The sequence below is a fragment of the Fringilla coelebs genome (assembly GCF_963513975.1).
Source record: "Fringilla coelebs genome assembly, chromosome: 18".
NCBI lineage: Eukaryota > Metazoa > Chordata > Aves > Passeriformes > Fringillidae > Fringilla > Fringilla coelebs.
In genome coordinates this window covers 2,740,884-2,752,775 of record NC_140044.1, presented here as the reverse complement: position 1 = coordinate 2,752,775, position 11,892 = coordinate 2,740,884, and the positions used below count along the sequence as shown (strand labels likewise).

The 11,892-nt window shown below is 36.7% G+C and overlaps 1 protein-coding gene across 1 annotated transcript; it reads left to right on the top strand.

The window, feature by feature from the left end:
* Window positions 1–355: 355 nt before the first annotated feature.
* CTCFL (CCCTC-binding factor like) lies at window positions 356–9,815 on the top strand (the record flags this gene model as incomplete). The annotated part of the gene is made up of 9 exons (XM_084217814.1): window positions 356–367; window positions 826–1,078; window positions 2,660–2,830; window positions 3,499–3,632; window positions 5,327–5,447; window positions 6,685–6,834; window positions 7,507–7,667; window positions 8,445–8,565; window positions 9,688–9,815. 9 exons carry the CDS (start codon window positions 356–358, stop codon window positions 9,813–9,815), a joined length of 1,251 nt encoding a protein of 416 aa, XP_084073940.1.
* Window positions 9,816–11,892: the final 2,077 nt, after the last annotated feature.

Sequence of the window (11,892 nt, the reverse complement as noted above, 5' to 3'; positions counted from 1 at the left end):
CTAGATTCAGAGAATATTCTGAGTTGGAAGAGACCCAGATTATCAAGAAGATATGGAGATGATTTTTAACTGTTGAAATTCAGACAAGTTTTTAATTTAGTTCATCAGTTTGCTACTATTTGGTTTGATAGCCTCCATCTCTTAAACGACATTACAGACTTTCCCTTTTTCTCCTTAATTCAATTAGTTCAATCCTGCAGTCATTGTTAAAGCTGGTTATGTAATACAGTCCCATTTGAAATTAATTTTATTAAGAAGGACATGCAAACACTGCTGTTTTGTTCTGTGCTAGGTATTACATTGGTTTTACAATTAAAAACTGCACTCTTTTCTTATAAAATTCATGCATCACTAGATGGTTTCTGAGGTAGGTCATACTGCCATATTTGAGTCTACCTAATGCAAGAAGTATCACAGCCTGGTTCATTGGTATATGACAGAGAAGGCATTACAATTAGCCTGCAAAAGTCCTAAATTTGTTTAAAAAACAGAGCATACTTCTCATTTCCTTTTAAAAGTACTGAAATGAAATTTAAAATATTTTCTTTAAAAATAAAGATATGTTTTTCTGTGTTCTCAGTGCTGCAATCTTAAAATGATGCTCTGAAATTTTATATAAAATTTTGAAGAGGGAGGGCATAATTTTTGTAATTATTCTTACTTCATTGTAACTTACCAGTTAGACTGCTGTATGCTAAATGCAAATTTTGTCCATCACATGTAAGACTGAAAATCAGAATGAATTGGTGGTTTGCATTTTGTTGACTGCTCAGTTGATTTGCCTTTAATTGAGAAAGTTGTAAAACATATTCTTTTTTAAAATAGATTGACAGAGATAAGGATGCCATTGCATTTGAAAATAACATCCAGCAACCGAGTCCATCTGAAGAGGGGGAAGGAAAGGAAGTTTTTTCCACTGTTGGGGAAACAAAGAGTCAGAGCTGCAAAGGGAGTGATGATTCGTCAGACTTACTCAATGAAAGTAAAGAGCAGGAATATCCAACTGCATCAGAACAAGCAGCTGTAAGAAATCTCAAGAATCTAAAATTTGAGGCTTGTGCTCCACATCAGGGAAAAGGTAAAAAGTTAATAATCTTTGTAGTTAATTTTTAGATAAGGCATGTTAAGTAAGATTTTGAACTGAGGTTGAAGTTCTGCATTCAACATTCACGCTGGTAATTGTTTAGATTAGGTTAAGTAACATTCTGTGGAAATTTGGAAGAAGAAATAATACCTTCAGCCCTAAGTGCTCAAAGATCTTGTTCAGGCTGATGTCATCTGCCTTGTGTTCAGGAGAGACATTTTGGATGGCATTTAGAAATTAATGGTCTTTTGAACAGTGTGTGGTATTTGAAACCGCCAGGGAGATTTCAAAGTTAATATTGTATAAGTGCCTTTGAATAAACCTAGTAATTTATTTAGTGTCTTGATCCACTCATTCAGCTTCAAAATGTGCTTGTTTGAGGGTTTATGGTTGAGCTTAGAGTGGTTCCACATTGCCAGCTGAAGGTGGAGGGCACTTATCAGTCAATACCTGTCAGCCAACCCTTTCCCAGAGCCTAAATAAGAGTAACAGAAAATGGCTGATTTAAGATGTTAGAAACCTAAAAGTATGTTACAGAAGTTAAGGACTGACTCAGAAGAGAACAGATAAGCATCTGTTTCCCTAGAAACTGTTCGTGTACTGTAAAAATTGGATGACATCAATGATGTTGAGTCTGTAAATGTGTGAAGTTAAGGTATCTTGGCTGGAGTTCTCTGTGGATACTGTAGAAATTGTTAATGTCCCCTGTTTCAGTTACAGCCTTTATAGGAAGCACATTTGAGCAGTTTTAACAAAGCTAACAATGTTCCTTTGTGTGGGCATGAATCCACAATGAACAAATGACAATAAAGTGGTTTTGTTTGCTTTTACTGAAGTGAAGTGTTATCTGCACATCTCTGTGTGGTATGAAGCATTGTATAAGATGCATTTTGGTCTCAGCATGAAAATCATTACAGAGAGCACACTTGGGAGCTGAGACAACTGTTCTGGAAAGACTCTTCAAATATGATGTATTTGCCATTTCACAGTTTCAGATCTTCTTCATAACTAAAAGTGTTGCACATTTAATCTTAACTTGTTACTCTCAAAAGAAGTTCATTACTCTTGTGCCCTGAACTTTATTCTATGACTTCTCCAAAGTGACTTCTTCCCCTCAAATTCAGCCAGTAATTTTAAAGAGGCTTTCACATCATGATTTTTTTATATGCACTTTACAGATTCAGGAGCACCAGAAAGCTGGGAATAGCTTAACCTACCATTTCTAAAATGTTTGAATAAATTTACTTAGTGCTAATGACACAGTTGTTATCAAGATGTTTGTTGCACAGGTTGTAAGTCTTAAGATGATACTCAGAGAGGAAATCTCATCCTGTCTTGGTGATGAGGGCAAGGGTAGGAGTTAGGTTTCCTGGGATTAGATTCTAAACTGTATCACCAATAACTAACACAATTTTGGGGGCAAATCACTTAAGTCTTAATGAATCCTTTGATGTAGAAGTTCAAAGTAGTTTTACCCAGACTAGAGGGACTCTTTAGAGATCGGTAACATTTTTTTAAAAAGTAAAGTCATTATTTTGTGGCATGTACACTGTAAATGTGTCTTTGTTCCAACAGGAGAAAAGAAAAGTTTCAACTGTTTCTTCTGCACATTCACCTCAGTGAAGTTATCAAGTCTGAGGCGTCATCTGAAAACCCATTCGGATGAGAAACGTCACGTGTGTCACCTCTGCCCGAAGGCCTTCCGTACAGCAGCTCTGCTGCACAGCCATGTCAACACACACACAGGTACCTAAGGCTTGAAAATACTGCCTTACATACTGCCTTCAGAACTGAATGAGCAGGCAAGTGGCTCTGCCTTAGAGCTGTGTTCTGTGATCATTTTATGCTCAGAAATTTCTCTGATTTTCTCTGGCGTTCCGCACTGAAAAGACGTGGTCTGTGCTTAGGAGCTCTGTGTGTGTGTATTTGTTTATTTTGTTAAGTATCATTCTAACAATTCTTGTCAGCTGAACGGTGACTTCAGCTGTGCTTCATTCCTACATGCAGAATAGAATTTTCTGTGATGTTTTCATTTAGCTATATAAACATATGAAGCAAAGTGATAAATTGTGTTTATAATAAACTTACTATGTACATATATATGGAAGAAATTCTCTACTGGGAGGGTGGTGAGGCACTGGCACAGGCTGCCCAGAGAAGCTGTGGCTGTGGCAAGCCTGGAAGTGTCCAGGGCTTGGAGCAATCTGGGACAGTGGAAGGTGTCCCTGCCCATGGCAGGGGGTAGAACAAAATGAGCTTTAAGGTCTTTCCAACCCAAATCATTCTATGATTTATTGTATGTGAAAAATAAGAATATCAGAAACAGTTTTCTTAAAAAATTGTGCATGTTGATTTAAGGCAGACAAGTCAAATTGCTGTGGTGCTGAATAAAAGTCTCACATGTATTGTTGCAGGGAACAAACCCCATAAGTGCAGTGAGTGTGACACAGCCTTTGTGACCCGAGGGGAACTTGTACGACACAGGAGGTACAAGCACACTTTGGAGAAGCCTTTCAAGTGCACAATATGTGACTACTCCAGTGTAGAAGTAAGTACAGCCTTACTGAAACTTTTGGGAGGGTGTGAAGGTTTTCACAAGCCAGGATTTTAATGTACATACAATTTTTGCCCAGATTTTTAACCACGAGAATTCCAGGCCCTGCTGATGGCCTTGGACACACTGAAGGATTGTGTTTATCTGTTATGATGTTGCAGTGTTATTGCAAGGTGGCTGATGGCTACAACTTTGTGGTGCCATGCATTTATTTCATTACATTTCATTACATTACATTTAATTTCATTACATTACATTTCATTTAATTTCATTTCATTACATTACATCATTACATTGCATTACATTTCATTTGTGTGCACATCTTTTCATCCCCATTATCCTGCAAAAAAGGATCAAGTAACCTGAATTCCTGAAACCCTTACTTTGTCCATGTAGTATTTGCTAATGTGTTGCTCCAAATTAATATTCATACAATATTTAGGGTTTTTTAAACTAGTTTCATTATAAGAGCTTTCTCTCTTTTTTTATGCTAAAATTGGTGCTAGACAATGTGTTTGTGTGATTTTGGTCCTACAAAGGCATTTTTGGTCCTCATTTCCACTATGTTCCATGTACTGTAGGACAATGCTACCTAAAGTCTAAAAGGGAGTTCTTGTATTGTGTTTATATACTTGATGATGTATGGGTTTTTTCCAGGACTAGAATTTTCTTCATCCGGAATAAAATACCTTAGAGTCTGCTTAAGGGTGCACTTAGAAATTGCAATTGAATTGGGTGCACAGACTTTTAGAAATGCACCTGTGATTGAATCACTGTCATAGTTTAGTGGATGTTCAATATCTGAATTTGTGCTGTGTCCAGATCTAAACCTGTAAGCAATCCTGAACTTTATTCCATGCACCTTATCTTAATAATTAGATTTTTGATAGCTTGCCTCTTTAAAAAGCCTGACAGCTGATAATAAATTACCCTATTCTTTCCCTTGTTTCAATAAGGAGCTATTCAGCATTCACTGCTGTTACAGAACTCACATTCTTGTAAGCTTTACCTGAATGAAGAAGGCTGAAAGAGAGCTCCTGTGCTGCCATGCAAATTATTTGACTTTTGTGTATCAAAGGTTGGCAGACATGTTTAATTTTATTTAAGTGAATAGTAGTGTAGATTTGAAGGAATCTAGCAGTGAATTCATTAATTGTGTTCATAAATGGAGGAACTGAGCATTTGATAACTCCTAATGACATACCTACAATATTTATGTAGAACATATCAGAAAAATAGCATAAAAAAGTAGAATTGAATTAAACTTTGTAACTAAGGTTCTTCATTGGGATTTGAAGGTGAATAGACTCTGGATAATGAGTTTGGTTTTCATTTATTTTACTGAGTGTTTTCAAAGAATTTTATGTTTGGTATATCCAAGTAGCCTGATAGTAGTAGGTATCTTCTTTTTAATATTTTATCTTTTTTGTTCTTATTATAAAATTTCCCATTTACTAATGTGGACACTAAACATGAAATTAAGATAATATGAGTAAGGAGTGCAGGAGTGTCCTAAAGCCACAACAGGCTGATTGTGCAGGGAAAAACACAGATGCTAGAGTGCTAATTCTGGACTTAATACAATGTTTTAAATTGCAGTAGGTGCAGCATGTAAAATAGCTTATATTTTAATTCAGTGCATCTCTAATGTAGATGTTACTTTAGAAAATCTCTCATTTCTGTCTGAGGCCAGCAAGATGAGACGCCACGTTCGCTCGCACACGGGAGAGCGGCCCTACCCCTGCCGCCTGTGCAGCTATGCCAGCAAAGATGCCTACAAACTGAAAAGGCACATGTTAACTCACACAGGTAGGATTCTGGGCTAGGGATAAAGTCCAGGGCCTCAGCTCCTTAATATTCATAGAGCAATCATATTTCAGCCTTAAAATTGGCCCTTTTTTTATTTGTGATTTGGAGTAGAAACATGTTATCTATCAGTGTTCTGGATTTGGCAGTTGGAAGCCTAGTAGTTAGTCTTGCTGCTCCTCCTAAACTTCTTTTATGTTAGAGTAATATTTCATTTTCTGTGGATCAAGTTGTCACTTTTATTTCTCAATTAGTTGATTTTACATGGAGAGGTATCTATGAGAGATTTTTAACTATCTCTTCAGAACATGGATATTGTTGTGACCCCAGATTGCCAGCAACTAATTTGGTCAACAAAGAACTAAATTGCTTTAATATTGAAAGTAGTGTGTTCTTGTCATAGCTCTGTAACATGCAAGTCATCTCAGGGTCAGTGGGTATCAATCCTGTACTTCAGGGTTTAACTTGGCACAATTATGATATGCAATTTGTGCTCTGATTAATGTTTTAGGTTGAATCAGAGTGTGACAGCGTGGTTTGAATCAAATTTTCCAAATATCCCCACTTGTCATGCATTGGTTCATATCTTGAGACAGTTTGGTGCAATTAAACTGAATTATTTTTTTATGAGAGCCGACCACAAGAGTCCAACTGGAAGATTTCAAGAGTGTTACCCACTCCTGGCAGGGACTTCTTCCACAGAGCCAGTCTGGAGTTGGTTCAAAGCTGTGCCAGTTGCCAGTGTTGATGTAATTTTTAATGGTAGTCACACCTGATGGGGCTTTTTGGGGAGGAAAGGCAAGAAAATAATTTCCTAATTTCCCTTCCCACCATTATCAATGGCTGATGGTGTGTCACTCTTATTGTGATGTTTTACTGCTGTTGACTTTCTCTCCTTGCATATTTGAAGATAATTCTGCATTTTTGTACATGAAGTATTCAAGGAAGAATAGATGACAATTTAAAATAATGCCTGATTCCTAGTTTAGAATTATCTGAAAGGCTTTATGCTTCAGCAGTTTGACTTGTGGACTCAGAAAGCCAAGATTTTGTGTTGCAATCAGTTATGTAAACTTCTGGAGACTTGTTTGGCCTTTTATGCACTGTCAACTAATACTAACTTTTGGTTGATCTGGAGACTGTTGCTGTTAGAACATGGATGTTGAATTCTTTGGGAATTTGAATTTATATTAAATAAGTAGAGTTTTAAGTATATCTTATTTTAATTTCTTTTTAATAGGTGAAAAACGCTATGAATGTTATGTTTGCCAAGCCAGATTCACTCAGAGTGGTACCATGAAAATCCATGTGTTACAAAAACATGGAGAAAATGTGCCAAAACACCAATGTCCACATTGTAGTACTTTCCTTTCCCGAAAAAGTGACTTGGGTGAGTGTAGAGGAAAACACTGACAACAAAATGTAGAGATAGGTAGAGGTGAAATCTCTAATTTTCACAAAATTTCAGCAAATATGTTATAGCTGACTCCATATTATCACAGAATATTTTAAGTAAAATGTATTTGTAGTTTTGCAGGTAAATTCCTCCTGCAAGGAGATGTGGTGACATCTTGTGGTTGATATTTTAATTTGTTTAAAATGGAAAGTAGCAAATATTTAGCTTTTTCTGTTTTATTATTTGCTTGATACCTGTGGCACTGTCCCTTTGTTTTTTCAGAAGTAGTGTTGGTGGCAATAGAGCTGACCAGTAACAACCAACCCTATATAGAATTGTAAGTTTCCAGAAATACATAAAAATTCTATGTTGAAACTGGATTTTTTTGAAGTATTTGATTTGCTAAATGATTTCCACTGAAATCAGTAAGATTTAGGCTTATAACTGCTTGATTTCTTTGGGAAGTTACAACATCTTGCTGCAGCTTTTGTTTAATCTTAAACTGATTTGTCTATTTTACCCCACTGCAGAGGGCATGGAAGGTCCTTTTTTGCTTTCCTCTACAAGATTTGCATTTCTCAGGGCTATACACAGCCCAGCTCTTGCTCAAAACTCTGAAAATAAAAACTTTGCCATTAAAACAAGTTGTTTTGAACAACTGTCCAGGTGTCCACCTGAGGAATCTGCATTCCTACATGGAAGAGGCGGTGAAGTGCAGGGACTGCGAGGCAGCTTTCCACGAGCGCTACGCCTTCCTTCAGCACAGGAAGACTCACAGGAGTGAGAAGAGCTTCAGGTGTGCTCAGTGCAGCTGCACATGCAACCAGGTACTTCAGTTCCTGGGAAAATACTGCTCACTCTGCTGGTGGTGCTGTCAGACACAGTTGGCTTTGTGGTTATAGTTACCTTCAGAAAATAAAAATTTTTGTGACCGCAGTCCAACTAAAATAGGGTAGTGGTGCTTATTTCCAGGGTAAATCTTTCACAAATTGAAATTGATATGCTGGATGGATGAGTCTATCTTCTTGATAAGTCTTTGGTACGTGGACTGCTTAGAAGTATAAAGTAAGAGCAGTCACTTTCAGGGATGTTGTGATGAAGAACAAAATGTAGCATTTGAGCCTGAAATGTGATTTTCAGTGGTGATGCAGAATAAATTCAGTCAGAACTGAAAAATTTCTTTTAAAGAGTACTTTTAGGGTAGCTAGAACCCGTTCAGCAAGGAAAGTAAGAAATTATTATTCACTTCAAAACCAAATGCAATGAGAACATATTCTCATTTTGGCTTAACTGCGCACACTTTAAAGTAAATGTGACCCTTTTTCCACGTACAGATTTTACATGTGAAACTTTATTGCTTATCCAGGAAGCAGAAAATGATAAATTTTATTTTATACCCACCAAATGGCAATGTTCTTTTAAAGCAGAATTTTGATATATATTCTGGAAAATCTTCAGGAGTTTTATTGAAGCTGTTAACTAAGTCAGTCTTCCACTTAGTGTTCCAGAATTTGTCTGTCAGAGCCATATTTGCTTTGTGTCTGTTAAATTGCTTACATAGATTAAGATTTGATTGATATATTTGTTCTTCATTATGCTAACAGAGTACTATGTGTAAGCATGCTAAAAATTGTGGATTGGAGAGGGCAAAAACTGCTGCACCCAGAAAAGGAAGCAAAGGCAAAAATAAAATCCATGAGAACCCGAAGCGTGCTAAACCAGAAGGTAATCAGTGACTAAGTTAGGATTTAATCATGTAAATTAGAATCAAGACTAAAAGGCTAAGGCATTGAATCTTCCCTGCTGCTTAATTGCTGTTTCACAGTGAAGCTAATAATGGAAGAATACTTGAGAATAGGCTTTATTGTGTGTCAGAAATTCTTGCCATGTGAGTTGGGTCTCTGCACAGGTACCATCCTGGGCTGTTCCCTGCTCCTAAACTCCCTTTTTAGCAATGCTTTCAGATGATCTTTGGGGAGTAAGGGACAAGGATGGAGATATACCTCAGGCCTAGGTGTCCCTAAACCTCACCCTTTGTATCAGATTGTGTCTGCACTGAGAGAAAATTTGACGTGGTGAGAAGAAAAAATGTTGGAGCTTTTCTGAATCTAATGAATATATATCAGCAGCTGAGTTTACATTAGCATTGACACTTCTGTTTTCACTGGTGAGGCTGTAATGGTATGGTTAGAGAGAAGTGTTACAGCTGCAGTGTTTATGTTTTTGCAGTAATTAGATTTTGCTGCTTATTAATGTTTTCCTACATGCAAACAATTTCTTTTTGATATCTTGTAAATACCTTCATCTGAAAGCTTGATTTTCTAGGGCTGTGATAATGTATCTTCAGATGTTGTTCATGCAAATATTCAGTTCATTAATTGACTCACACAAAACCTAGAAATTTCTGTGCTGTTCCAGAAGGTTTTTCCCCAAAACTGACATTTGCAAGTATTTAAATATATCACAGTCCACTTGCACAACTTGAAGGGGCCTATGGGATCCTCAGTGTGGCTTTGCAGATGATGACTTGTGAGACTGGGGCTGTCACTGATTTGCTGTTGCTAATAATTAAAAAAGAAAAAGCATGCATATGATAATTAAATTTCCAGTTAAAAAATGCTTAGTTTTCCTCTGATGAGAATACCAAACTCAGGAACATGGCTTGTAATGTAATATTCAACAGAAGATAAATTCATTCCCCAAGTAAAATGCAAGATAAAAGATGTGCTGTAGTTACATATTGGCAGCATTTTCTCCACTAAATTAAATTGCATACTTGTTAAATTTATTGAAATATTTACTTGTCTTTCTGGTTAATCATCCCAATATTTAATTTTTTTTTCCAAGTTGCCCTGAAATTATTCCCAGATGACTCTACTGTGAAAAATGAATATTGTGCCAGTGAGATTGTTCCTGTTTCAGATGGGTCAGAAACAGCAACTCCAAGGGAACACAGAACAGAAACAACTCATTAAATGGATCCTCAACATGATGGACAAATAATGCACAAACAGACTGGTCTTTCTTGTTCTCAGTAGTTGTAACTAAGCAGCTCAAAGTGTGGAACTACCTCCAGTTAGAAGGGTGGAAAAGATGCTGGTTGGAAGCTGTTGAAGCCCTTCTGTGCTCATGTTTCTTCTTGCTGCAGTTTCTACTCTGTGACCTAAATACCATAGCAAAGTGTGAAAGGTAGAGGTAACTTTCATCTGGTTTATTTCATACAGGTAATAACAGAGTGGCAAATATCAGCTCATTTCAGAGTTCTTTATTAAAGAATAGATTGGTTGTTTCTCCTTACATTTGTTTTTTTCCAGCTTTACTCACAGGATTGCAGACTGATCTGAGGCAAGTTTATCCCTCAGTATCACTGAGAGCTGCCTGAATTTCAGTGTTTGCAATTTGCTGAGGTAAGCACATGAAAGGCAATGATTTTTTAGTACAAGGTACATTTACTGAATCTCCTTTCTGCAAACACTTAAGTTTCTAATCGAATTCATGATGCAATAGAATGCATGACACAATTTTGTGGAAAAGCACCTTTTTTTTTTTTGCCTCTGGTAATTAGAAACTCATCTTTTGTCTGAATTTTTCTCAGCTCACTTAGCTGGGGAAACAGAACTGCATGGCAAAAATGAAGCAAGAACAGGGTAGCAGAGAAGTCTGGAAGACTCCACATTCTGGAAATGTAAAACCTGGAAATGTGACCTTAAAATGACTCTTTTTTGAATACAGGTGGGATCTCTTTTCTTTAACCAGCCTTGCAAGTGTAAGTTTGTGATTCTCCATTTAGCACCAGATCCAAACCACACCCACAGCTTTGATTTTAATTAGATCTTCAATAAAGTACAACTGTATTATTTAGGAAAGTTCATGTTTATAGTATACTTAAAAATCAGAAAATAATTTAACTGTCAAATACAATTCTCTGACTTTCCTTAGGTTATAAGAACTACTGGGTTTAACTCTTAATAATTACTAGAGTCATTACTGTAAGTGCTATTAATTTTTATGATTCATTACAATGGTCACAATTGCCATTTATGCACTGTTCACACTTTTTGTAATTTGTCATTAATACTTGGAAGCCTCATAAAATCTTAAATACTTTTTAAATATTCATCTTTAATGCTGCTATTCTTATGTTACATTTCATTATAAATGAGTGCCAGCATAACTAACAAATACTAATAATATTAGGTCATGTACCAACTGAATTGAATTAGAATGCCAAACCCTCATCCCAATTTCAAGATTAAAGTGTGTGTATAACTTCATTATGGTGTGGAATTTGCCCAGTATGAAATGGTTTGGGTTTGCAGGTTGGGCAGGCTGTGGTTGCAGGTTCTGCTGATGTGGTCAGGGACAGAATTCCTGTGCTGTGCACCCCAGGTGAGCTGCAGGCTCACAGCAACTGCAACTTTTAACTTTTTTACTTTGAAAAATGAAACAGTGAAACTTTAAGGTTTTGCCAGTTAGTTTATTAACATAGCACCTTTGTCCTGTACTTGGTGACATGTCTACATGCCTGTTCTAGGGTAACTTCTTTAATTCAGCAGCTGTTCTGTGACCCAAAGCATGCCAGGAGCTTTGTGCCACGCAGTGTCCCCAGATCTCTGTGCTCAGTGAGCAGATAAGGGAGGATGTTGGGATTAGCAGGAGATAATTGCAGTCTTAAATAAATAATCCCATTTATAGAGACCACACCAAAGGCCTCACCAAGAGCTTCATCAATCATCTCAGTGAAACACATGAATGGGAATTACCACTTTGGTGACAGAAACCTCCTTCAGTTTTGTGGCAAACCCTGGAAAGTCAGAGGGCTTGAATTCATTTAGATTCCTTATTGATTCTGTCCCTCCATTATGATGTTACTTCAGTGTTTATAAAGTTTTATATTGATTGCTCTGTGTCTGTTTTCATGCTGGTGAAATTTCAAGAAGTTCATTTCTTACAAGTGACAGGACTTTATTCTTTTGTTCATTATAATTGCTTAAATAATATTGTTAACTTTATTCTTGTTGAGCTGTTTCCATTTGTGTTACTAATTCTAAG